Raw genomic sequence first — 26,803 nt, 5'->3', positions numbered from 1 at the left:
GTTTCCTTGCTGCAAAGAAAACATATAGCGAGAGAAAATCAACGGCATATAGGAGGAGTACTTGATTTCCTTTTCGTAAATGGCAGTAATCTCTGCATTAGGTATTTAGGTGGTAGTAGTAGTTTTTTTTGCAGGTAAGGTGGTAGTAGTAGTTACTTCCCGGTAAAAGAAGTGGTAATTACTGTCCCACCAAAAGGTGTTAACGGTGTTAATTACAGACGACTAAGATCAGTTTGTTCACACCCAAATATCATCCATACCATATAATTTCACACGCTAAAACGGAAAGAAACGATCGTAAAAGCAAGTAATTACGAGCACGCGTAGTTTTTCCTTTGTCATAGCGCTGCGTAGAGCAGTTTCCAAACATAAACCGCCTCCCTCAAAAAGAAAAAGAAAAAACGCACCGTGTTTATTCGCACCCATCCCTCTGCGTCTGCGGTCTGCGCAGAGGAAGCTATGCGGAAACACGTAGCCTGCCATTGCCCAAAATGCGGCATGAAAAATTAAGGTGGAAAATTCCTCACGCTTCCAAAAATATACGGCAAAACCCCAGCGAGCCCGGGCACCCCCAAACACGAACTCCTTCTCCCTGCCGTTCCCTCTTCTTCCCTTTCCCGGCTTTCCTCTCCTCTCCGCCATACTTCCCGCTCCCCTCCCACCTCCGCTTTGACCGCCTCCCCCCATATCTCCCTCCGCCTCTCTCTCCCTCCCTCCCTACCACCCGCACGAACACACGCGCAGAACGATGTCAATGTGGCGCTTCTCCCGCTCCGTCCTCCGCGCCGCAACCGCGGCCGCCTCGGCCCCCGCGTCGCCGTGCGGGCGATCCGCCGCGCGCCGGCTGTACCCGCCCCCCGCCCTGCAGCGATTTCGCTACGCGTCGCAGCCGGCGGCGGAGGCGGCCCTGGGGAAGGACCCGGAAGCGGAGGTGACGGCGGAGGAGGCGAGGCGGCTGATGCGGCTGGCGAACGTGGAGGCGCTGAAGCGGCGGCTCGGGGACGGCGAGGTGATCCAGTACGCGGAGCTGCTGCGCGCTTGCGAGGACACTGGAGCTGCCCGGACGCGCGCCGAGGCCACCGCGCTCGCTGGCGCGCTCGACGAGGCCGGGGTCGTGCTCCTCTTCCGCGACAAGGTCTACCTCCAACCTGACAAGGTCAGCAAACCTCGCATTGCCGCTCTTCCCTCGACCTATCCCGTATCCTTCATGCTTCAGAGAAATTACTGTTCACCTTTGGTCTTCTGTGTTTGCGATTCGGTTCCGTTCGGCTCGGTGATCCGGAGGACCTATCTGATTCTAAGTTGGTGTTCGACCCGTACGGCCGTGGTCGTCCCTGATGTTTTTGAAAATTGTAAGGCACTAAGGCATGTCCGATCCGATGCACCCAAGGGAGGTATGCGTTGAAGTCATTTCGTGCTCCCTAATTCGGTCCCGGAAGTTTGCCTCACTTCATCGGGCTCCAATCCAACGGATGATGGCTCCTAGTACTGATCCGCGTGCCCGTACCTCTGATAGCGACCTTCAGGTGTTCGGTACATTTCCTCCAAGGACTGCATCTCCTGTAATTTTTCGGTCCAGGTTCTGAGTTTGTGACTTGTTTTCGTTTGGCAAATCCCACCAAGGCTTCATGGATTTAGACGAATATCGGTCAATGGATTTAGACGAATATTGGTCCATGGATTGCACTCATCGTTTTGCACGTGCCATCCGATAGCAATGCGATAGTCAGGTGGAACAAATTATAATTCATCGTCCATTTTGTTATACACTGTTCTGCTACAATAGCTGATTGGATGTTTGGGACCGACGTGGTATTGGTGTTGCTACCATGGCCAGCCCGTAGACAGGCGCCAGGAGCAGTCCACTTGTCGGTGAAACTTTTTTCTTTTCAAAAAGCCGTCTGGTTTTGCTTCAGGACTCAGCTCCAAGAGATGGCTACTGGTGGGGGTGATGGCTCACTTTGTGCTCCTCCTGGGTGCGCACGGCGGCCGCACCAGGGCAGAAGCTAGTATTTCCGTTTCGTCCACGGGGATAAAGCACCTAATGAATACTTTCTCATGTATAGCTTCCTTTGCTCTGGGCTTGCTGTGTCATACAGGGATGGGTCGTTGCCTTGGAGAATCCAGTTTGCTTTTTTCTTGTTTTCATCTTTTGAATGGTGGGTGACTGCTTGTGCAGGGTGCCTAGATCATGTTACTTAAGTACCTTAACGTACTAAACTACTAGTCCACCATGTTTAAAGTTTGTCATTTGATAGCAAGATCCTTTAGTAGTTGACAGAGGAATGTGATTTGCTTAAGCTGGCAGTTTTTTCACAATGGGCATCTTACTCTTTTTTTGTATAAGTAATTCTTAGACGCACTACACGATTACATTATGTTGTAACTTTCACTTTTCGTAGATATGCTTTGCTTATTGAAACCTCCTTGTATCACGTGCTGAACATTTGTAGGCCCTGTGGCTAGATGGGCGAAAAGGAAAGTTTCCTCTCATTCTCATTGGGTTGATGGTAGTTCATGGTAAAATTAGTTAGTATTAGATGTATGAGGCAAAAGCGTGTAGTTGCCAGAAAAAAAATACTACTATTCCTCTCAAGCATTTTTTTATTTTGATTTCGTTCCATATTTTCTACTTGACTAGCAAAATACCCATGCGCTGCTACGGAAATTAGACTGTTTGCTGTATAGACAAAATAGACTAAAATTACATATTACCGACACTGGCTCCTAATTTATGTTAGCTTTTGGTTGTAAACATCATTACCATATTTGTCTATTACAATAAATTTATAGACTTATTGTTTAAAATAATGGGATGGGTTTTTTTTAATAGTATAAAAAGATGATGAGATGACAACCGCTATAAGAGTAAAGAAATATTTACTTGAGCCTGCTCTCTTGTATTGCCATTACTTCAGAATTCTAAGTTTTGTCTTCATTGATATATGCTGAGGTTTCTTGCGGTCTTACTTGAAGTAGGGCGCAGTAGAGTAGCATTAGCTGACATTTAACATTGACTGTGGCGGCAGTAAAACATTAGCTGTACTTAACGCTAGATTGCAGGAGTGAAGATTAGTTGATACCAAACATATATGCAGAGACTGATTTTCTTTTGTTTGCTTGCTATAGATTGTGGATCTTGTAAGAAAAGCTATGCCCCTTGCACTGACACCCGAGGATGATCCCAGAAAGGAAGAGCTCAAGCAGCTCCAGACAAAGTTGGAAGATATCAACAAGCTCGCACACAAGCAAGTCCGACGTATCCTCTGGTCTGGACTAGGGTTCTTGATCACACAGGTTGGGCTCTTCTTCAGGCTCACCTTCTGGGAGTTCTCATGGGACGTCATGGAGCCCATCACATTCTTCACAACTACGACAGGACTGGTTGTAGGGTACGCATACTTCCTCATCACATCAAGGGACCCGACATACCGAGACTTCATGGAGAGGCTGTTCCAGTCTCGGCAGAGGAAGTTGATCCAGAGGCAGAACTTCAACCTGGAGAGGTACCTGGAACTCCAGAGGTGCTGCAAAGATCCTTTGGAGAAGATGTGGGGCACAAGCCATTTTTCGAGTACTGACATTGCTCATCTCCACGAGTTGTCCGTTCAGAAATGACAGCCTCCCTTCGCTCTAAACACTAATCTACAGTGCTCTTATTCATCTTTGATTCTTTTGGGGTAATGATAAAAATATATTAACAAAGCTGATTTTTCTTGCACTTGTCAGGTAGACCTATTTCTTCGGAACCTTTTCATGGTCTTCTCCTACGCAAGTGTCTAGGCCAGTAACTCAGTGTAACTATACTCTTTTTTGTATAATTCTGAAGCACAAGCAGCTGATGCTTGGAACTTGCCAAGAGCTGTATAACGCGGCAGCTGCTGCTAATCAACAGTGTTATGTGATCCAGTTGTTTTTAGTACTTCTGACTGATACCTGATCTCTTGGGCCTGAGTAATTTTCTTTGTTGATGCCTTGATGGCATATCTGAAAGAGTAGTATTTTCTCTTGGTAAACTTTTAGTGTTTATTTCAGTGTTGACTTGAATACCAAGACTTTACCAAGGTATACCATTCTCCAAGCAGCCTGTGAATTTTTTTTTTACCGCACGTACTGCCTTGTATTTGAAAGTGAAATTTGTGAAGTATTTATGGAAGGGAAATTTGTGAGGGTTGGTAGCTCAAACTGTGATTTATTTATCACGTGCTTTGAGTCTAGATCTGCGGATGAGTTGCAGCGAGGACTCGTAAACTCTGCGTCGACGTCGACGGTCGATTGTGAGCCGAGGCGGCGACGGCCACCACCAGAACGTTTCCGCCTCCCTTGGAGCAGGGGCGGAAGGTTGCTGCATCGGCAGGGTGTCCTGAAAGAGATTTATCCATCGGTGTTTTGGTTCAAGTCTTCAAGATACCCAGACTGCTCCCGAGTGGATGCCATTTTCTCGGAATCCAGGAAGGCGTCCCGTCTTTGCAAGTATCGTGCCTCTCGGTGGCTGCTTTGTCGATTCGATATCGCTTCTTGGAATGGGCAAGTAGTGGCGTTCGTGTTGGAGCGTGGTCTGCACTTCTGTTGACTTTGACTGACAGGTGGAAATAAATCCGTTTCTCAGAAACATTGATCACGTTGAAAACAAACACCCACCACCAGAAGCACGATAGAACGCCTGCAGAAAATGGTATACAGACTATCACTGAAAGTATAATCTAGGATTGATTTCTAGTTGGTTGGGTTGGTTGGCGGTACACTTACTACATCGCATTAATCATCCAACCAATTTTTGTAAGCGGAATAGAGTTTTATTTACGGATCTTTGCAATACCGATGATTCAACAAAAACATCCTAGATACTTTCACAATGATGATCCGAGTGTACCTTGCTCCATTGCGAGTCCTTGCGAAATTAACGCCATCGTCCTGCGTACGTTCTTCTTCTCTCTACCTCTTCCCTTCACAAGTTCCTCTAATGGATGAAGAACAGCCTTTCGGTGTGTGTGATCCTTCTTCTGATCGATGTACGTACAGAACGGACAACCAGCGCTCCTTTTATATGCTATGGACCGACGCAGCTTTCAGCCGGCAGACGCAGCTTTCCAGCGAACAGGCGTGTCGCTCCATTGCCGTCCGCTTGCTTCCCCCGCATGTCAATTAATCAAGTGCTAACTGCCTTTGTTAATCGCACGGCTGCATGCAAACGGTGCGACGTTCCGGCGAGGAGACGTCCAGCGCGAGCAGTGGCCTTTGTCAATTCATCACGTGCATGCGCTGAAGCCAACTGATACATCCATTCAATTCTTTAATTAGCAAAAGTGCTACTTCCTTTAATACAGGCACACCATGAAATTGAAGATTAAACAGAGGGAGAAGAGAGGGAATTAAAACCCATAATCCTAATCTATTATATTAGCATCCATCACACTAATCTTTTATTATTAGAATCCTTCTACAATTTACATTGGCCACAAAATATTCTTACAATTTTGATTTTGAGAACATTTGGCAAGTGCTAGTTTATCTTGTTTGACTGAAAATCTTTTTAGTTTTTTTAGGAAACCCCGCACATCACAGGCGTCTCGTAGTTGATGAGTACGTCACTCCTCCTGAAAGAACAACGTCGGTTAAACTCCGAAATAAATCAAAAAAATGCAAGCATCCACGTCAAGTCTGGGCTGGTTCCACCACAAATAACCAACCACCTGAGCTAGTTTCAGTTTGTCTGGTTGTGCAATCTTTTCATTCAGAGCATTGAAAAAAAAACACAAAGATAAGAAAAACATATTATTGCAATGTCATGTTCACTCGAATCTGTAGTTGCACCAAAGTTTGTTTGATTGAGCCTATAAAAAACATAGGAGCCATAACAAGAGGTTTGGGTGGATGAAAATTTCCTACTGAAGTGCAAAGAAATTCTTAGAAAATTTTCCTATGAGATTCAATACTACAAATCGGACGACTCACATAGTAAAGGATTCCAATCTTGTAAAATTTATATATAAAACCTTTGAACCAAAGAGGCCTAAGACAGAAATGCAATTATTTTTTGTTTACACTGAAAGCAAAAGAGGTTATAGACTGAAAAACTGGGTTCTTGAGATGGACATAACAAACCGAAAAGAATATTAGAGTAATGCGAGTAGGAGAGAAGATAGTATGGACAAGAGCAAAATAAAGATCCATGGGCTACTTGAAAGACATGGGATTGGGACATGCCAATACAGTCCAAATTACTTTTTTTTAATTGCGACCTTATTTTGTATCCAATGGGAATAATATATGCGTGGGAATCTCGTATAGAAGTCAATAAGAAGGCATAGATGATTAGCTTAGAGATGCGATGATAAACTCAAGAGCAACCATTTGATGGAACAAAAGGTGAAGAGGTCACGGTGGACCAAAATAAGCTGGATACATAAAACAATGTGGATTGCTTAGTTATAGAATGTTTTTTTTCTCAAATCCTAGATAATTAAGCCTTTCTCGATCGGGATATCTACATGTTCTCTTGGAACTCGTATCGTGATGATCATCAACCAGTGGAGTGGACTACCGAAATCAAGGCAGTTGCAAAGGTACAGTGAAGCAGAATATATACGAAGTTGCAAGGGAAGTCAGAGACAACAGAAGATGGAATAGGAAAATCACAAGATAGTCATGTACATATATTATAGACACACAAGAACCAATTTGTCTGAAGGACTTATTGGAGAAATTAAATGATCAGATAGAATTAATTAACTCCTATTACAAGGTACGATCCGAGAGGGGTCCCGTCCCGATCGAGCTTAAAATTGTATGGCATTCGCATCCGCCGGCCAATCTCTCCTTGTTTCTCATGCATCCTCGTCCCTTCCGATGACAAGGCCAGTAGCAGGTAGTTGAGCCCCGGCCCTTTTTTTTATTCCTCGAAGGAGAGAGTAAATTAAGCTGACAAGAAGAATAGACGTGGCGGCGTACGACGAAAAAAGAGAAACGAAAAAAGTACTCCTGCTCTTCCTGTTGTTGTGTGTACAGCAGCTAGCACCGGTTAAGCGTGCGTGCATGCATGCGCTGATCATTGTCTGACAGTGCGTGGGCTCTGAATGGATGGATGGATGGAGCTTAATAGTAAATACTTAGGCGATGATGTAGGGCGGCGGGAGCGGCATGCCGACGACCTTGCCGCAGCGGAGGCCGTTGTCTGGCATGTTGTACTCGTCCCTGAGCGACCTCGCGGGCGAGGTGACGCTCATGTACAGCTGCTCGCCCATGTAGTACCTCTCCCAGATGTTGGTCCTCAAGTTCCACATGCCGGCGTTGTCGAACGTCAGCATGATGGCCGTCCACGACCTCGGGTACACCTGGATCGTGTGCCGGCTCACCGTGTCCAGCAGGTTGTATGTCTTCCTGCAGTCTGGCGTCCATAGCCCCGGCCCCATGCTGCATGTATATATATATATATATATATATATATATATCGATCGTTCGTCGGATTAATTCATTCATTCGATGGATCATGCAATGCAGCTAGAGAATCGTACGTACCCGGCGGCGAAGAAGGCGTAGCCGTTGAGATGGAACGAATCGATGCTCTTCTCAGGGTTCTCGAAGACGACCTCGATGAAGGTACGGAACTCGGCGGTGAGGATGTTGGGGGCGACCTTGATGGGGGTTCCCTCCTTGGGCGGCGTGTCTCCGATGAGGTTGTACTCGAACACCCCCGTGGTGGCGTTGAAGTACTCGGCGAGCTTTGGGGGCGTGTCGGGGTCGACGTGGGACACCCCGTTGAGCGCGTACCGCTCCTTGCCGTCCACCTTGGCGCGGCTGGTGGAGAGCTTGATGGTGCGCGTGATGTTGATCTGCCCGTAGTGGTAGGACCCCTGCGGGTTGGGCCGGGCCGCGCTGGCCGTGAGGTTCCAGCGGAAGGACCTCCACTGGTTGATGGACCAGGCCCATCCGTTGGGCGCCTCGGGCAGCTTGGGCGACGCCGGGACGCTGGAGCCCTTGTAGCGGATGATGGCCGTGATGGTGCTCACCTCCTTGATGAAGCGTGTGGATGCCACCAGGAGGTAGTCCCCTGGCTTCTGGTTGGCCGTGACGAGGAAGGACAGGCACTGGCCGACGTGGACGTCCAGCGAGTCGTACTCGTTCTGCACGGTGTGTGAGCCTTCCATCTCCACCAGCTTGATCATGTGCCCCTGCACGCGCACGTTGAGCGAGGACTTGATGCCGACGTTGCAGACGCGGAAGCGGTACGTCTTGCCGGCCTCCACGTTGTACATGGGCGGGTTGGAGGCGTCCTTCTCGTTCTTGCCGTTGATGAGGAGCCCCGCGGGGCGGCCGATGCTCTTGCCGGTGTCGATGTGCTTCTCGAGGACGGCGAAGTCCTTGGTGTACCAGTCGCCCACGAGCACGGAGAAGTCGTCGGCGGGAGGGTCGAAGGGGACCGGGATGAGCGGGCGGCTGTGCACGGACATGAGCCCGTACCCTCCCGCCGCGCGCTGCATGCCGATGCTGGGGAAGTAGAAGAAGGTGCCGATCTGGTCCTTGGACTGCATCTTGTACGTGAAGTTGGTGCCCGGCATGATGGGGCACTGGGTGCCCGGCATGCCGTCCTGCCACGAGTTCTTCCGCTGCTGGATCCCGTGCCTGCGCACACGATGCATATATATCCTCCAAACCAATTGAGTTGAACTGAGAACACGCACTTTGACGCACACGTATACGTACCAGGTGAAGAGGAAGGGCTTGTCGATCTGGTTGAAGACGTTGACGACGATGTTGTTGTTGGAGGTGCAGTTGATGGTGGGTCCAGGGAACATGTCGTTGATGAGGATCACCTTCTGGGGCACGCCCATGGGGGACCTCGTCCCGTACGTCACCTTCCACTCGAAGAAGAGGTACGGGTCCTCGGCGCGCACGGCGGTCGACAGCGCCGCCAGCAGCAGCAGCGCCGCACTGCAGGCGCGCATCGTCGTCGCCCCTGCTGCTGTCATTGTCCTCCTCGTCCCCGGCGGCGGCTCTCCTACTTTCGGTCGGTTGTCGGTTAAATTAGGATCGATCAACGCAGCCGCAGCGGTGGATCGACCGGATTCATGTGGCGACGGACGGAGATTGGGGGGCAGAGAGACAGGGGAGGGGACACACAGGAGCCCGAGACTTATATGTGTTGAGGCGCCATGGGAAGGAGTGGTTGGTTTCCTCCAGCGCCCGCGATGCCCGCGCGTCCGCTCGCCTCGGCGCCGCCGATCTGGCTCTGTGGCTCCACCGCCTGCGGTCGGTCCCGGGTTCTATTTCTTGACCCGTTCCTGCATGCATGCATGCATATGCATGGCACATAGGTGCGTGGCCATAGCGCTCGGTCGGGCTAATTAAGCTCGAACACTATCACATAGGGATCATCATGACTACTGGTTCGTTCGTTTCTTGGTGGTGCTACCATGATCCTGTAACCGCTTGCTAACTAAGCTCGAGATCTTACCCAGTGGACGTTCGTATCTCACAGAAATGTGATCTTAACCATCAGGATCAGACGTTACATCGGATCACATTCCACCGCAGGGATCGTATTGCAACTGACATCCTGACAACCGTGAGGAGTTTGGATTCGGTCATGTTTCTCCCAACGTTGGCTGCAAGCCTTACAGGCCCGCCTGTTTGAGCAGCAAATATTTGGGCCCGTTTCTTTCGGTCAGCTAGCCCCCCTATCTCCAAGCCCGACCACCAGCCCACATGGCGAAACCCCGCGACACCCGCACCGCTGCACATGGCAGGCAGGAGGCAGGCAGCCAACGGAGAGGGGAGCGGAGGTAGAAGGAATTGAGGAAAGACGAACCCCGCGGAAGCGCAAGCGCAAGCGGACGGCCATCATCCGCGCCATCGCCGGCCGCTTCCGCCTCCGCACCGACCCAGGTTCCCCTGCATTGCCCCCTCCCCCTCCCTCGCCCTTGCTGAAACCCTTGCCCTAACACTCGAACTACGGCTGCAAATCCAAATGTTCTCTTAATTGGAGTAGATGCTATGCGTTTCTGTGTCCTTGCCTGCGGTAGGAGTAGCTTCGATGCGTTTGCCAGTGCTTTATTTCATGTCATGTCGCACGAGATAAATTCACCAACAACCGTTGGTTGATTTAATCAGAATCGCATTCGAGCTACGGTCTGTAAGTTTATTTTGGGAGAACTGCAACCATTGATGGGGAGAAACGTCAATTATAGAAGCAAGGGTCATGTAAACTAATGTGCGATACACACAAACAAAGCAGGCAAAATGTGTGGAGCGAACTCAGTGTTGAGTTTCAGGGTGGGAGGGTTCTTCTGATATGCCGCCACTGCTATTCGAGCCATTCTCGGCTACGACCCTGCTGTACGGGTCCGCCGTGGCTTGCCCTGCATGCTCAAACTCTGTGACAGACGAGCTAGATGAGCTTAGCCCTTCATTTTGGAGCATCATCTCGATTTCCTTCACCACCGAGCTCATTGTGGGCCGTCTTGCAGCCGACTCCTCCACACACTCCATGGCCAGCTGCACAAACCTCCTGAACGCAGCGGACTTGGCGGCGTCGTGGATGGCTGGGTCGATGATGCTCTGCAAGCCGTAATAGTCGTTGTCGTTCGGATCTATTGCAATCCTGAACTCCCGGACGATGTATCTGCCCTTCGTTATGGGCAGCCTGGCGCTTAGTAGCTCAAGCATGACGACGCCGAAGCTGTACACGTCGCTCTTCTCTGAGAGCTGTTGCGTCATGTAGTACTCGGGGTCCAAATAGCCCTACAAAATGAATTGTAGCCATCAAGGACATGAATAATGAATGAGATCTGTGAAAAGACTCGTGATAAACAAGGTAAGGGTAGCATTTACAAGTGTTCCTTTGACTTGAGTAGAAACATGTCCCTTTTCGGTGTCTGCGACTAGCTTTGACAGGCCAAAATCAGCAACCTTTGCTTTAAGACTGTCATCCAAGAGGATATTCGTGGACTTGACATCTCTGTGGATAATAGGCGGATCAGCGAGTTCATGAAGATACGCTAGTCCTCTAGCTGAGCCAAGAGCAATCCTGAGCCTCTTCTTCCAGTCCAGGTAAATCCCCCTTGCTGCACCAAGGTTGCAAGTTGTGAAGAAAATGAAACATAAAAGTACTTAGTGTTTAGGTAGATGAACTATGTTCAGTTCACATACCTTGCAAGTTCTCTCGCAATGTACCATTGGAAATATATTCATACACCAGCATCTGCTCCCCTTGTTCATAGCAAAATCCTATCAAGCTTACTAGGTTCCTATGATGAACTCTAGACATCAGCTCAATCTCATTCTTAAACTCCACCGCACCTTGCTTTGATCCATACTCTGCTCGTTTTATTGCAACAGTTGTTCCATCTGCAATCATTCCCTTGTAAACCTTTCACACGAGGAAAATCATTAAATTAGCTATATGTCTAAATCTTCTATGAAGAATGTTGACAGATATAGTTATCCACCTTTCCATAGCCTCCTGATCCAATTTCATGACTTTCTGAGAAATTGTTGGTGCAGTTCTTCAGTTCATCAAACGAAAAGAACCTTGCTCCTTTGAGCTGTGGAGCACCTCCACTGTCTTTTTGAGCAACTCCCCATGAAGCTGAAATTTGGATGTGCATGAAGTAAAAATAGTAAAGTTTCAGCAATCTACAAAAAATTGTCAGTTTTGGGGCCTCTTTGAATTTCATGTCAATTTTCCTATTGAGCCTTTTTCATTTGTAGGATTGAAAACCATATGACTTTTTCCTGTTGACTACTTAGCATGTAATTCTGAAGGAAAACTTGCATTGATCCCAATCGTGTTGATACTTTCCTTTGTTTCTAGTATTTTTTTTTGAGCTTTCCTTTGTTTCTAGTATGGAAAACACCTAATCCTTAAAAATAATCATGTGTTTTCCTGTGATGCAACCAAATAACTTCTTCTCCCTCTGTCCCATATTAAGTGCCGAAATATTACATGTATCTAGACGCATTTTAGTAAATAGATATGTTCATATTTAGACAAATTTGAGTCACTTAATATGGGACAGAGGGAGTATTACATATTCCCGTGTTTTCGATTCCTGTAGGATTCAACATGCTACGGCATCTATTTTCTACGTTTTTTCCCTGCTCCTGCATCTTTATGGAATCATTCAATTCAAAAAGGCCCTTACAGTTATTTCTATTTACTATTTGTAGGTATTTGACAGATCATTTGTTGTCAGAACTTTGTATGAACAGTTGTAAGCTTGGGCAGGTAACAGTTAGTTGCAACTTGAAGGAAAAAAGGCTTTTGTATGGTTGCTGTGTTGTGCACTTGTGCCATGGTGTGATGCTAATCTAGTTAGTCACATGCAATCTTTGCGAATCCTAGTATTAAAGTTCTGTCATTTCTCGGCAACGCTAACAATTGTTGGCATTGTAATTTACATTCTTTGGAACCTTACCGAAAGGATTTGCTCGTCCTGATGATTGTGTTGTCCTTTTCTTTTTTAGTAGAGCAAATACTGCCATGGAAATTAGGGCAAGCAGAAGAAAACTGCAGGCTACTGCAGTTCCAGTTATAGCGCGTTTGCTCATTTGAGATCTCCCACTGCCAACACCACCTGAAAAAGGAAGTACCAATGAATGTCTTACATAACTATTAACAGACTTTGCATTGATGTGATTTTAATACCTGCAGGAAATGAGGTATATTGATCTGCAATGAAGTAATAAGGTCCAAAAATTTGTGGTGGCTTATAAATTTGCTTGCTAAGATCAGAGCCAAGGTTTATCAGTTCTGACTGATTGAAAGATGCCCCAGTCGATGGAAAGAGGCTCACTTGAACTTGGAGATAGTCATCACTGTTCAAATGGACGTCAGAAAGCAAAACTGCATGAGGGCTCAGTCCCAACTCTTCCCAGAGGCTGGTTTCCAGTTGCTGAAAGTTTGTACTGCCACTCAGGTCAGTGAACGATGGCGCTCTGAAGACCATCTTACCCGTGTAAGGATAGGCACAACTGCAAGTTGCAGGGTCTAGACTTTGGTCACTGGAACACGAGGTTGAACCACATTGGGTTACACTAGTAGTGTATGTTATAAGGTTGTCTTGCTGAAGGCTGCAGAAGAAGCGGTTGGAGAATTCTGGATCCGAGCACACAGGATTCCCTACAAGTCTGCGAATAGGTGAAAAGGCAATTCTAGTGAATAAATGGAGGAGATAGAAATGTGCGAATCTTTGTTCTAGAACATGCATGTACTACTCACACTAGGGTCTTGTTATAGCTTTGGGTTATATTGGCTACAACTATACGATTGTTAAGAAGATTCACAGTCTGCAATTGTTGGCTGATGTTGCCAGCCATCTCAAGTGTCCCGTTCAGTGCGTTATTCCTCAGTATACTGTCTGATCAGTGACAAAATAGGCAAACATGAGAAACTTTTATGCTCTCACTATAATTGATTTCTGTTATGTCGCCAGGAAATTACACTTGCTGCAGTTGGGGCAAGGTGAGGAGCCCGATGGGAACCTGGCCGGAGAGTCCTCCAGAATCTATTGCTCTGCATATTGAGGTGCCATGCCAAGGTAACAAGATTTGATTGAGGGAGAAACATATTACTGACTGATGACTACCGCGAGGGAATGTGAAATGATCAAACATTGCATAGTATAAATTAACTCACACTGAAGCAAGAGATTTCAAAGTCGAGAACCAGTCTGGTGCTACTGATGGATCAAATGAATTGTTGCTTAAATCCCTGGGTGTGCAGAGAAAATTCATCAGTCATCACAAGAACAGCCTATATCATGAGACTATGCAGAAGCTACTTACACCACTTTTAGTTTGGTCAGGCTAGTGAGATCTGGCAGTTTTCCTCTGAGCTTGTTGTTTGCTAAATTCCTGCAGGAAATAAATTGCCAGGTAAGGTAAATATCTTATTCATTTTGGCTCTTGGTGATCACAGCGTACACCACTTACAGGCCAGTTAGGTTGACTAGGTTGCTGATGTTGGTTGGAACTTGTCCTGTAAAACTGTTCTTGTCTAATCGGCTACAGAAGATGCAAAGGAGGTCAAAAATAGCAACTAGAATATGTTGGAATAAAGGCATTGCCCATAATACTTACAGAATTTGGAGCGTTGTGATGCCACCAAGCTCAGGAGGGATAGGACCAGACAATTGATTGTTGTCAAATAATCTGATGAAGATGAACAGAGTAATCAGTATAGCATGTGCAATGCTGCTAAAAATGAAATCAGTACTTTCTTACATGTGTTCAAGGCTCATGCTTGAGTTGAAGAGGCCAGTTAGATTACCAGTTAACTGATTCTTGTTGAAATGGCTGTTTATTGATTGGAAAGAAGAATCAGTTGGGGTATGGAAATGAAGCGAGTTAAAATACTTATATTGATCATGCAATCCTTGACCTGGGCTGAAAGAGAAATGTTAGTGGAACTTACAAATGTTTGGTATGTGTCAGTAGGTTAAGTCCTGGAGAACCACCTGAGGAAACTGGAATAGGTCCAGAAAACTGGTTATCTGCCAAGTCTAGCCAAAATAGATTCGAGAGTAGGCCAATGGACGCAGGAATTGTTCCTGTAAAGTTGTTTGAATTCAGCGCCCTACAGAGAGGGCATCTTCATTTCATTAGCACAACAAACTAGCAGCGGAGCTCAAACAAGAATGCCAAACAACGATTAAGGTTTCATCTGTTTGACTGTTTCTAATAGTCCTTACAAGAACGAGAGCTGCACTAGGTTCCCTAAGTCTTGGATGCCCCCTGTGAAGCTGCAGCCAATCAGGATTCTGAGAAGCATAGTACAGTAGGTAGGTCAGTGACTGCTGTTGTAAAATATGCAAGTCAAGGATGTGCACTAAGGATAATGTAGGCATACAGTGTCGTAAGCTGGCTCAGTTCCCCGATTGCAGCTGGCAGTGGACCGCCAAGACCAGTATTGAAGGAGAGGTCCCTGCAAGCACCAAGCACCCTAACATATATGAGCAAAGCAGTATATTATACTTTATCGAGGTAAATTAGCCTGTTCTTTTTTCTAAACTTGCTATATATGTAACACCTGGTTTTGTTACGAGACCTTGTTAAAACATTTAAGTTGGTAATGTTGCAATATGGAAATTGGAAACAAAGAATCCATGTTATTGTTTCTCGTAAGAAGTCAAAGTCTGTGCAGAATCTTTTGGTATGCTTTAACATTTGAAGCACAAAATGTACTCTTACTAATGATGATTCATAAATTCAATCGATTTTATGGGTACATAACTCACAGGTAAACAAGCTCACTGAGTTGACCTATACTGTTGCTTAATGTGCCTTGAATGTTAATGCTTGAAAGCCTCCTGGAAAGATGGATGTCAAAGTTAACTGGATGATAGATGGAAACTAAAACATCATTAGTTAATACTCACAGTGATGTCACCCGGCCTTTGTCGCACGTAACCCCATCCCATTGTGTACTAGTACCACAGGGATCAGTTGATGCTTTCCAGCTTGCTGGTAAGTCCTGCCATCCACTGACAAGAGACTGGAGTGCAGCCACTGACAATTTGTGTCCATGTTATTATTCAGGCAATTTACAGATCACTGACTTGAACTGTATTTTCTTTTATTTTCATTTTTTCTGTATTGTGCTACTTTCCAGATAAAATAAGGAAAATTGTGAACTTGGAGATTATGATACTCCCTCCGGCCAGAATTACTTGTCGCAGATTTAGTACAAAATTGTACTCAATCAGTGACAAGTAATTCCGGCCGGAGTAGTACTTTTCCATTATGCACTTGAAGATAAAGCATCACTGAACCTTTTCTGAAATAGGCGATTTCTTTTTTATACATTTATGCCAGATAAAAGATATTTGATCTAGACATTTGTGTGCGGCTTGTTGTCACCTTCAACATGCTCAATCTACATCTTTCCAAGAAAAATAGTCTAAGAAAGAAATTAGGTTTATCATAATTACCATCTTGAGAATCTGTCTGACAGTATCGCACAGGAATGCTTGCCAACAACATGAAGAGCAGCAGAACCTTCCACAGTGCCTTCATTCTGACTTCTGAGAGCTTATGGTAGATGACAATTCAGAAAAACACAGAGCGGCAGCAAACTGCAAAGATGGTTGTGAAAGCTTCTTTTTTGTCAAGAAACATCTAAGGTGGCGGTGTCAGCCGTGAAAGCCTCTGGTACTTTAGTAACGCAAGCAGCCCTCAAACAAAATCAAGAAAGGGAGGAGCCTCCTAAGATGAACACCGAAGCCTTGCTCTTTAAAAGAACATTTTCTTAGTAGGAATAGGTCAACCGAATGTGCACTTGGTTACATATTCTGTATTATATCTGGACCAGCTGCAGATTTTGTTGCCAACATGAAGAAATAGTCGAGGCAATGGAAAGGCATGTAAAACAACCAAGTTGCATAGGGATTACTGACTCTTCCATTGGGTGTTATTTCCTAACCTTTTCTAGACGGGCTGTGGGTGGCAGGCCCAGCATCCAAAACCGTTTTCCTTTAAACTATGAAGTCCGGCCATGCTTGAGAGTTGAGACAACTGTTGGTTGGCTTTTCTTGGTTGAAATGATATCTTGTTATCTTACACATATATAATTTTTTGTTGAGTAATTAATAGCATTACTTTTCTCTGGTACAGCATATGTTCGTGGCGACTGAAATAACAATACCAGTGATTTGGAAAGCTCTGATAATGACAAAGTTATTGGTTTGTTCTTCCATTCTTTGTGCAAGGTAATTTGTGTTAGAGAAATACTGTGCAAGGTAAATTTATTGAGGGGTAAAATTCTCTGTTATTACTATTTAGCATGCATGACCTCTATATGTCATATCATCAAATGGCTGCAAGTGGGATATAAGTATGGACTAGGTCTTGGGCTCTTGGCTACGGTTAATTATTTACTGTATTTTGTGGAAGTTATTCATCAATCACAGGCCGTTAGTTTTCTCAGAAAGCGTCCATTAATTGTTAACTATACTTTGTGAAAGGATGGTGTCATATTGATGTAGGGTCATTTAGAGAATATCTATTGAGATTGCATCCGATAGCTACTTAAGTTGGTAATCAGATGAAAATAATTCAAAACAGCAAAGAATGTTGTTTCTTTTGGCTTACTGATTGATTGGAAATGTGTGCTGGAGATGGACAAAATTTCTTCGTTTTGCACATTCATTGCAGCTTTAGGTTATCAACAGAAAAGAAAAAGGTCATGAATGATAATATCAAAAGATAATTCTCGGCTGTTACATCTTAAGGATGTAATTTTCAAGTGCCTGCTTATAAAATATTCAGACCTTGGTTTTATCAACAGAAAGAAAATGATATTGTATAATACATGTCTTGTGTCCTACTCACTTCGACCATGCACCAAAAACAATGAGTAGAGACAAGAAAGAACCAATCAATACATAGTACCTATTTTGGTTCAACTGATTAGGAATATACACTGTTGTAATCGAAAGCACTGCTGCTGCTGCTATCATCTTTCATAGGCAAATGTTCCTCTTGAGGATCTCTACCTCCAAAATGCTCAGTTGATAGAGATGCTGAGTTTAACAACTCTGGCCCTTCATTCTGTATAATGATCTCAAGTTCCTTCACCACATCATTCATTGCAGGGCGGTCAGCACCGGACTCTTCTACACATTCCATAGCCAACTGCACGAATCTCCTGAAGCCAAATAATTTTGCCGAATCCTTGATTGCCGGATCAATTAGGCTTGTCAAGCCATAGTACTCTTGATCGTACTGGTCAACTGCGGTTCTGATCTCACGCACAATGTACTTACCTTTCTCTATGGGCTGCCTGGAAGTTATTAGTTCTAGCATGACAACTCCAAAGCTATAGACGTCACTCTTCTCAGAGAGTTGTTGAGTCATGTAGTACTCAGGATCCAAATAACCCTAGTTATTCAATATAGAAGATGAATCAGAACAAATATTCTTTTTCCCAATAAATACTTTGCACTTCTAATTCCCAGAATTACTTACCAGTGTTCCCTTCACTTGGGTAGAAACATGGCCCTTTTGTGTGTCAGATACTAGCTTTGAAAGACCAAAATCAGCTACCTTTGCTGTTAGGCTTTCATCCAAAAGTATATTTGTTGATTTTATATCTCTGTGGATAATAGGTGGATTCGCAAGCTCATGGAGGTATGCTAGACCTTTAGCAGACCCAATGGCGATCCGAAGTCGCTTCATCCAATCCAAGTGTATCCCTCCTTTACCTGCAGTAAAGCTATGGTTAGGCCCTATTTACTTGTTTACAAGCATGTAATAATTACATAAAAAGTTGATGGTACTGATAACAAAGAGTATACCCATAAGGTTCTCTCTTAGTGTCCCATTGGGAATATACTCGTAAACCAACATCTGCTCCCCTTGTTCGTAGCAGAAACCTACTAGACTCACTAGGTTCTTGTGATGAACCCTTGACAGTAGTTCAATCTCATTCTTGAACTCAGCTGCACCTTGCATGGATCCTTGCTGTGCACGTTTTATTGCAGCCATTTGCCCATTTGCTAGTGTTCCTTTGTAAACCTTTTAACATATAGATAGGTCATTAGATGCCTCTGTAAACCCTTGCTTATATCTAAATATGTGATCAGGGAAATTAGTTACCTTTCCATATCCTCCAGATCCTATCTCGTGGGTTTCTGAGAAATTATTGGTGCATTTTTTCAGTTCCTCAAATAGAAAATATCTTGCTCCTTTCAGTTGTGGCACGTCTCCGTTATCTTGACCGCCTGCTCCCCATGATGCTGTGGTATCAAAGCATTGACAAGATCAAATAAGCAAACATGTTGTGACACTTTTAAAATGGTTATGTTTATCTTTCTCGGAAAAAATCATGTTTGCGTCTGTAGAAAACTAACTAGCAAACCAGTTCAAATTGGATATAAATGTATGGATGTAACACATCTTCCGTTAGATGAACTTCCAGTGACGAAATAAACAATTACCAAATGGATTAGAAGTTCGCTCTACGGCTTCCTTGGCTAGTTTCTTCTGCCGGAGAGCATACATTGCTACCAGAACAAGGCCAGCAATAAGGACAAAACCAGCAACTGATATTCCGACTATTACACCTATGTGCATTTTGGACTTCTTATCGCTTGGGCCTGAAATGAACAAGTTATGTAAGATTTGGAGATACATCAAATATAAGAGAATACAAACACAGTGTGCATACTTGTAAAGTATTTGCTTGCGATGAAGCTATATGGTCCAAATTCTTGTGGAGCTTTGTAAATTTGGTTGACCAAAGCAGAACTGATTCTTATAACTTCTGAGCGATTGAAGCTCATTCCACTCACTGGGAAAAACTTCAATGTGAATACTAGAGGAGCTCCTGGACTGAACTCAACATCAGAAAGCGCAATTAATCTTGGAGCTAGTCCAAGGTTCTGCGCAAGTGTCAACTCCAATTGTTGGAATATCCCAGGGTTTGTCATGTCAGAGAAGAAAGGTGCTCGGAAGATCATCAAACCCTGGAAGGGGTTAGTGCAAGCACAGTTCTGTGAAGTATCTGGATTTGCAAACTGATCATTGGGGCATGCAATGGCACCACATGGGCCTGGGCTAGTAGAGTATGACACTTGCTTCTTTTGCTTGAGTGTGCAGAAACTGATATTGCCTAAGCATATAAGATTCCCTGTTAGTCTGGACGAGAGCAGAAAAGATGGGTGAGATACATGCCTCTTAGTTGTACAAGGTAGACACCATAAGGTGTGATACTTACATTAGGCTGCCAGTGTAGCTTGGTTTAACATCAGCTTCAACGATTTGGTTATTTGTCAAATTAACAACCCGCAGTTGTGAACTGATGTTACCACCCATATTAAGTGACCCACTGAAAGCATTCTTAGCTAGTGATCTGCATTACAATACAAGGTTAAATCACATCAGAAAGCATATAGACCGTTGGTATATTAGAGTGTAACTAGAAGTCATATAAGGGTCTATCTGTAACTAAAACAATACAAATGTGAATGTAGGGCATGAGTTCTTGAGTAACACAATTATTTCTCACAATCTACAGAACATTACTGGAGTTAAACTGTCAGCCAGATATGGTATTGGAGAAAGTTGTAGGGAGTCTTGAGGAAATTACATTTGCTGCATCTGTGGGAGGCTGAAAAGAGCACTAGGTATTGTCCCAGTAAGATGATCATTGTCCATAAATCTGTAAATTATCCAACCAGAGCAACAACATTCATTAATATAACTTAAGAGAGTGGATTTTCTGCACTCAAGGGTTTGTGCAAATACTATGGGTATGTTTGGTCTGAGCCCAAGCTTGCCGGATCAAATATTTTCCTAGATAAGATTTTGCTCAAGGTTTTGCTTATCCATGAGTTGACCAATATTGGCAAGAAAAGTGAACTAGAGTGGACAAAAGAGCCATTAATTAGCATGTCAAAAAAAAAGATGAAAAATGGCCAAAAAACTGATAGGATAGATTTTAGCCACGGATTCAAACATATGCTATATCGTGTCATAGATACAGCCTCAGGATCCGTGCAGCGCATGTTGCAATAAATGTAGGGTGAAAGTGTGCACAGATCAGAGGGTTGTATTCATGTCTGAGATAGTTTTTCCCTTGCTAAATCCATTTGGTGTTCACTTTGTTAATCCTCATGCAACTCACATGGTGTTCAGGGACGTTAACGCTGACAACCATCTTGGTGCTGGTGAGCTTGCAAAATTATTGTTGCTTGTGTCCCTGTTCGGAGAGAAAAAGATTATCTTAACACAGCAGAAGAATCATTGAAATTAAGTGTTGATATATTTCCTATCTTACACATAATTGAGTTTAGTTGCATTAGCGAGGTTTGGCACTGTTCCGTTAAGTTGGTTGCCTGCTAAGCTCCTGCAGTAGACCAAAGAAATATTTGCAACATCATTTACAAGTAAGAGGAAATTATATTTAGTATTTCTTAATGATCGTTACTTACAGTTCTGTCAGGTTAGGCAGGTTGCCGATACTATCAGGTACCGGACCATTGAATTGGTTATGATCTAGTCGGCTGAAACAAGTTGAGTGTGAGCAAAAAAAAAGAGTCAAGGAATTGCACAGAAGGGGAGTGAGACAAAGAAAAACCGTTATCAAGTATGTACATAATTTGAAGTGTTTTGACAAGTCCAAGAGATTCTGGGATTGATCCAGTAAATTTGTTGTTGTCAAATATCCTGAAAATGATTACCAGAACTAGTCACATGGTATGAAAGAACAGATGACGTTAGCAAGTGCAAGTCAATACAGTGCTTACGCATGTACAAGAGTCATATTGGCACTGAAAAGACGGTCCATTGGACCTGTCAACTGGTTCTCGCTAAAATGGCTGTTGATTCAGATGGATGGAAAAGCAGATATGGAAATTAGTACATTTAAGCAGCAGGGCATTCGTTATTCCTTTTAATGTAGAGCTGGTACAACATCTGAGTACTTACAAATGCTTGGTGTTGACAAGTCTATCCAACCCTGGGGCTGAACTTGTTGAAACTGGGATTTGTCCTGAAAGTTGATTGGCCGACAAGTCCAACCAAAAGAGATCTGTGAGAAGGCCAAGTGCTGAGGGTATTCTACCAGTGAACTGATTTGAGTTTAGGGCCCTGTATAAAAGTAATATGTCAATTGAATTGTGTCACCTCATAAACAGAATAATGTTCATTCAGGATTTCCGTCCAAATTTCAGGGAATTCTTACAGAAATGTGAGCTGTCTTAAGTTCCCTATCTCCTCTGGGATGTTACCAGTGAAGCTGCATCCGAGCAAAATCCTAAAAGAAAAGATATGTCAGCTTTTCCTCTCTTTTTTTGGGTCATCTCCACAAACCCCAAAGAGGATTTATGTTGTTGTGTGGTCACTGGTCTTACAGAGTGGTGAGCTGCTTCAGATTTCCGATGTTTGGAGTAAGTGGACCGCCAATACTTGGATTGTTAGACAGATCCCTGCATGTAGTTCATATCAGTAGTCTAAAGCATATCATGTTCTAGATCTCTAGATGATTTTGTATGCTGATCCTCGTTCCTGGAGTCGCATCTGTTACAGCGTGGTTTTGTTGAGAAAACACTGCAGTTCTTTTAAAACTGACTAGCTGAGGAAGCATGGGCTTACAGATATGTCAAAGCAGAGAGTTTGTCTATGCCGTTGCTTAATGTGCCTTCCATGTTCATGCTTGACAATCTCCTGCAGATAGCAAGTTTCAGCGGTTTGATTGTTAAAAAAAGAAGTAAAAGATGACTGCTGATAAAGTTGAGCACTCACATTTCTGTCACTCTCCCATTAGAACAGGAGATTCCATCCCAGGAGGTGCAGGGATCGGTCGACCCTGTCCAGCTTTGTGGTTCATTCCGCCAATTTGTCATCAATGCTTTCAGTGCAGCAACTGTATAAATTATTAAGGTAACATTAGACGGGCGCTTTTATGAGAACAACTCCAATAGTCGATCTCACTCCTGGCATGGATATCAACCACTAATCTTATTTGTATGGGAGATAGATACAAGTATCATTGTAGAGAATTTAAGAGAAGTCTTGGTCCAAGAAAGGAGTGCTTCTTTCAACTCTCAATTGTACTGTCAGGAAAGAAACACTGTTTCAGTTTCTATCATGGGAACCTATTCCTCCGTACATTAGCAGGAGCTCCCAAATTTGATAAATTTGACCAACCATGGATTTGATCTACTACAGTTTTAGTTTTGCACCATCTAGCATAACAAATTGATTGTAATAATGACAAAAGGTTTAAGAGTTAACTCTTAAGGCTACCTAATAAAAAAACAGAAGCAAGTGGTAAATTATGTTCATCCTATGCTCATCTTGTTCTCGGGAAAACGGCTGCTCAGATGGCAACTTACGGACGGCAACTTTCTTCCTATAAGACTATAGCCCGATAAAAAGCATGAACGATTGTGGCTTACCATCTTCGGAGTCCGTCTGGCTGAAGCTTGACTGGAAGCCCGCCAAGAGCAAGAACAGAAGTAACACCCACTGCATCGCTACTCCACCACGTCGTCCTGGACTTTGCAGCAAATCAAGGCCACTTCAATCCAGAAACAACTTCGATAGATCTTCTTGTGGGTGAAGTCTACCCAATGAGCAAGTTCATGGAGGAGCTAGCAGCTACCAAATGGCGTCCTCTCCGGTCCTTCCTGAGGTTAGTAACGAGGCCAGTCAAAGAAAATAGCCTTCCAAACAAACCCATCTCATATATAACTAGATGCAAGAGAGTTTCTTATCCGGCATTGCCTATCGGACTGCTTACCAGGTCCAAACAACCAGCAAGTTTCAGTTGAACTGATCAAAAGATGAGATGGTTCAAGAAAACGTTTGTGTATTACTCTTGAGTAGTGGGGGCAGTTGCTTCTTGCTTATTCTTGTGGAGCCTTATCTGGGCAGTGCCTTATGCATTGCTCCTTCTCAGCATTTGTCCAGTTGTAACTTCTTTGGCTTGGGTATTTCTAAGTTTTGTATCATTTCTGTACATTCATTGTTTAACAGATAGATACATTTAGGGGGCCATAAGCCCATCCGGTGGATTCTGTGTGTCCTTGACCCACATGCCAGACACTGGATGTGCTGCTCAGCTGATATACTTAAAGTTATTTGTAACCTTGTGCAGGTGAGGCCTGCTATTAATTTATACGAACTATCAATATGAATTTTCAGGCAAGGGACCTGCCAGGAACCAGCCCTGTTGATGTGGATGTGGCATCAGGAGTTGGATTCATGGCTGGCCATGAGTCCCCTTGAAGGCGTCTCCGAATCTGCATACGGTTGGTCATGATAAAAAAAGATTCGGGGAATGGATCATCCTTTATATTATCTGGGTTACTCGAGATAATAAAAGCTGTGAGTTACTTTTCTTGATTGGACCATCAGAAGCACCACAATGGTCTGTTCGAGCTGCAAGAAAGGTGAAATACAGTTGCTAAACCTATTCGTTTTGAGCCAGGCTATGTCCCACTGATTGATAAATTAACCAGGACGGCAATCTTTTGGACCTGCCCGGCCAGCATCCTTCCTTTGTCGTCATTGCTGAAGGCCTAGCTTACAGATTGAAATGCAGGTACGTCCTGATGCATGATGTAGCGAATGCAGTCGAGGCAGGCAACGCCAAAGGACATCTTAATGAAATGCGAAGAAGTTTGCACACAGAAAGATCCTTCTGCGATTGGCCAAACTGAACTGCAGGCCAATGATTTATTTCTGGAGGTAAATGATCCGTCCTTTTCACCCATTGTTTTAGTTCTTGATTGCAGTTTGGGTGATTCATGAACGGTTGAGAACTCAATCCTGAATCCACTTGGCGGCCTGGTGCCAATACGGCAGCACACACGTCGTGTGATTCTTAAACTTTTTTTATAAAGGAAAAAAAAAAAGACTTGTACGTGTGCGCTTTGATTTCATTTAATTTTAAGATCAACCGTATTCCGTATGCATGCATCCTGGTGCACGAAGTCCGGTCTAGCATGTAGTACTAGCTTGAAGAAATGTTCCGCGTTCAAAATACTCGCTCCGTTTCATAATTCTTGTCTCAAAATCAAAATACTCGCTCCGTTTCATAATTCTTGTCTCAAATTTGTCTAAAAATGGATGATACATGTAATATTTCGACAAGAATTATGAAACGGAGAGAGCAGCAAGCATGAAGGACGCCGTCGAAAGGACCGGGCGTTTACATCTTCTCGGCTTATTCAATGCATTTTTAGAGTTTGGACGAACTTGCGCTGGTAGCTTTCCCCGGCATCAGCTGGTAGTTCAATGATTTAAGAGTGTAGAGGAAACTTGCCAGGGAACGGGTAGCACCTGATCTCTCTAGCTGTACTAGTACGACATTGACGTGGTCGTAGAGTAAAGATTAGCAGCAAATTTGAAGAGGTGCACGAAGGGGCTGTTTTTAAAGGGAAATGACTGGCTGCAGCTCCCTTTCGGCAAGGTTGGTCAATCCGTAGGCCGATCGAAGCCTAGATCAATAGTACTCCGTATGTCTTTGCTCGGACGGTGAGTTCCTAAAACTGTTCCAAGTCGCCCATAGTTGCAAGCCGTTCCTGATCGATCGGTGCATATTCGTTAATTCACGTGCAGGAGCCGATGCAGTGCAGAACTAGTGACTGCCAATTGGCGCACGCGAAGGGGATGCAAGAGCTAGACGCCGGAAGCCCTGTCGCCCTGACCCACTGGGCAGGTAAGTACCGTACGTGTGCATGCATCATGCATGGACTACAACCACAACGTTTGAAGCTGTCAAACATGACGCCAAAACGGCCGGGGCCGGTCTTGGAAAGCGACCCACGCTGAGTCCCTGCCCTGACATTTTCTGTTCCGCCAGCTCCAGCCTCCAGCGTGACGCTCACCTGCTGTCGCTCCAGTCCATAGCCATCGACGACGGGTCAAGCGCGAACGCCTGTCCCCTGCTTGAGTTGAGGACTTGAGGCGCATATGCATCGACTGTATCGACATGGATCACAAGCATCCGCCGTCAGAATCGCCGCCCTTGCTAGGTGCTCCCCCCGTGTAACTGTAAGCTAAAATGTGTCCAAACAAGGTGCAGCCAGCCGTATGCTGCTCCCTGTTATTTCGTTTGAGATTATTATTTTTTCTCCGATGGGGGATCTCTTGCGTCGATTATGTCAAAGCCCAAATTCACCAGCACCGCGGCGCGCGGAAAACATGAACCTTGAGGCCCATCTAAAATCGGAATTAGAACGCATGGACTGGAGGCGCAGGAAGAACGGGATTACGGGAACTCTATCCAAACCAGAGGCATCGTCATCATTTGGAATACCGTTACACTGTCGCTTGATGATGATCTGATTAAGATGCGACAGCGTGTTCACGGGAGACGGTGGACGCACACGATAAAAGAGAATTATAAATGCGACGAAATCTTGCGATGCCATGCAGCACTACTCATACTAGTACTGCCATGTGGTGTCAAGTCTGTACGGCTCGGATTGAATGCTCGCGATACCCAAAACCATGTGTTCGCTACATAAATCACGCATTGTTTGTCTGGCAGAGAAGTAGCAATGAGATTAATTGGAGAGGATTAGCAAAAGGCGGTCGGTGGTACTACCAAACTAAAGACGAGTTGTAGAAGAGGAGAAGACCTGGTAAAGCTTTATACAACAATAATGAATCTCCAACGACTTCATCATACGCTGTACGCAATACACACGCACGGCATCTGTGTCAGGGTCGCAATTGGAGAATAATTCTTTGTGTACCACGTACACCGGTTCAAAACTCGAAACTGAATAAAAATCATACGGCGGTTGGGCAATTCATCTCAAGGCCGACTAGACTCCACCGGTGGGATACGCTCCTGAAAGCAGCGGGGCAGAAATAAAGGTGGCCGATCGATCTGGTTCCTATCTACTGCTTGAAGCGAAGTCGAGATGTTTTACGGCCGGTACGGGAGACACAAAAGGAGCCCAACTTATGGTGGTATCCAACGACTGCCGTCCCTGCCGCGGCACGCTGCACCAGCACCAGCAGAACCCAACCCAACCACTCGAGACCCGAGACACCAAGTGGAACCTTCAGCACAGCTTATGCTCTGAAAAAAAAAACTGTCGAGGATCACAGCCTTGTTAATAATTTCTCAGTGAACCACTACTGCTGATAGGGTATGCCACACGATTCATGGCGAGATTAACCTGCCTTGGAGCAGTTGTTTTGTAGATGTACAAACAATTGTACATACGAGCCGGAACGTGAGCCGCTGCTGCCACTTTGGATTAACTTTGCCTTTTCGCTTTATTGCTTTCCTACAGGCCATGCACGGCGGCCGGCCTGGGTTCTGATTTCTGAGAAATCTTAG

At 44.7% G+C, this 26,803-nt stretch overlaps 4 protein-coding genes and 2 long non-coding RNA genes across 14 annotated transcripts; 3 read left to right on the top strand and 3 right to left on the bottom strand.

Moving 5' to 3' along the window:
• The first annotated feature begins 583 nt into the window (after window positions 1–583).
• On the top strand, window positions 584–4,081 carry LOC100834479 (calcium uniporter protein 6, mitochondrial). Of its 2 annotated transcripts, XM_024458316.1 has the most exons (3): window positions 584–1,156; window positions 3,130–3,574; window positions 3,730–4,081. In XM_024458316.1, exons 1-3 carry the CDS (start codon window positions 749–751, stop codon window positions 3,789–3,791), a joined length of 915 nt encoding a protein of 304 aa, XP_024314084.1. In that variant the 5' UTR covers window positions 584–748; the 3' UTR covers window positions 3,792–4,081. The 2 variants fall into 2 exon arrangements, with proteins under 2 accessions (XP_024314084.1, XP_003564479.1); XM_003564431.3 differs by having other exon boundaries at window positions 3,130–4,081.
• Window positions 4,082–6,572: 2,491 nt separating this feature from the next.
• Window positions 6,573–9,105, bottom strand: LOC100834602 (L-ascorbate oxidase homolog). Its single transcript, XM_003567173.3, has 3 exons — window positions 8,704–9,105; window positions 7,519–8,622; window positions 6,573–7,413 (listed from the first exon to the last, which is right to left on the bottom strand). The coding sequence occupies exons 1-3, from the start codon at window positions 8,967–8,969 to the stop codon at window positions 7,110–7,112; spliced, it is 1,674 nt and encodes a 557-aa protein (XP_003567221.1). The 5' UTR covers window positions 8,970–9,105; the 3' UTR covers window positions 6,573–7,109.
• A 571-nt stretch (window positions 9,106–9,676) lies between these two features.
• LOC112270866 lies at window positions 9,677–12,611 on the top strand. Of its 2 annotated transcripts, none has more exons than XR_002963402.1 (4): window positions 9,677–9,885; window positions 10,971–11,049; window positions 12,169–12,226; window positions 12,469–12,611. It is a non-coding gene; the product is annotated as an uncharacterized LOC112270866 (long non-coding RNA). The 2 variants fall into 2 exon arrangements; XR_002963401.1 differs by having other exon boundaries at window positions 12,466–12,608.
• LOC100834305 (probable leucine-rich repeat receptor-like protein kinase At5g49770) lies at window positions 10,162–16,056 on the bottom strand. Its single transcript, XM_024459313.1, has 19 exons — window positions 15,930–16,056; window positions 15,378–15,507; window positions 15,237–15,308; window positions 14,849–14,923; window positions 14,691–14,759; window positions 14,414–14,575; window positions 14,224–14,295; window positions 14,080–14,151; window positions 13,933–14,004; window positions 13,786–13,854; window positions 13,637–13,711; window positions 13,442–13,513; window positions 13,220–13,354; window positions 12,647–13,128; window positions 12,417–12,575; window positions 11,448–11,587; window positions 11,149–11,368; window positions 10,831–11,063; window positions 10,162–10,740 (listed from the first exon to the last, which is right to left on the bottom strand). The coding sequence occupies exons 1-19, from the start codon at window positions 16,012–16,014 to the stop codon at window positions 10,255–10,257; spliced, it is 2,880 nt and encodes a 959-aa protein (XP_024315081.1). The 5' UTR covers window positions 16,015–16,056; the 3' UTR covers window positions 10,162–10,254.
• On the top strand, window positions 14,573–25,603 carry LOC106866250. 7 transcript variants are annotated; one of them, XR_002963396.1, is made up of 8 exons: window positions 14,573–14,982; window positions 16,612–16,706; window positions 17,592–17,754; window positions 18,105–18,216; window positions 23,647–23,894; window positions 23,964–24,192; window positions 25,066–25,165; window positions 25,310–25,603. It is a non-coding gene; the product is annotated as an uncharacterized LOC106866250 (long non-coding RNA). The 7 variants fall into 7 exon arrangements; XR_002963397.1 differs by adding an exon at window positions 20,933–23,134 and having other exon boundaries at window positions 25,066–25,603; XR_002963398.1 differs by adding an exon at window positions 20,933–23,134 and having other exon boundaries at window positions 23,600–23,894; window positions 25,066–25,603.
• Window positions 17,229–23,551, bottom strand: LOC100833995 (probable leucine-rich repeat receptor-like protein kinase At5g49770). The gene is made up of 20 exons (XM_024459314.1): window positions 23,243–23,551; window positions 22,899–23,129; window positions 22,243–22,363; window positions 22,093–22,164; window positions 21,852–21,926; window positions 21,683–21,754; window positions 21,427–21,588; window positions 21,246–21,317; window positions 21,094–21,165; window positions 20,931–21,002; window positions 20,777–20,845; window positions 20,624–20,698; window positions 20,087–20,158; window positions 19,715–19,849; window positions 19,166–19,635; window positions 18,936–19,094; window positions 18,595–18,734; window positions 18,294–18,513; window positions 17,965–18,200; window positions 17,229–17,877 (listed from the first exon to the last, which is right to left on the bottom strand). The coding sequence occupies exons 2-20, from the start codon at window positions 22,972–22,974 to the stop codon at window positions 17,407–17,409; spliced, it is 2,841 nt and encodes a 946-aa protein (XP_024315082.1). The 5' UTR covers window positions 22,975–23,129; window positions 23,243–23,551; the 3' UTR covers window positions 17,229–17,406.
• Window positions 25,604–26,803: the final 1,200 nt, after the last annotated feature.

Source organism: Brachypodium distachyon, chromosome 2 (genome assembly GCF_000005505.3).
Source record: "Brachypodium distachyon strain Bd21 chromosome 2, Brachypodium_distachyon_v3.0, whole genome shotgun sequence".
Classification (NCBI taxonomy): Eukaryota; Viridiplantae; Streptophyta; class Magnoliopsida; order Poales; family Poaceae; genus Brachypodium; species Brachypodium distachyon.
This window is presented reverse-complemented; position numbering and strand designations above follow the sequence as displayed.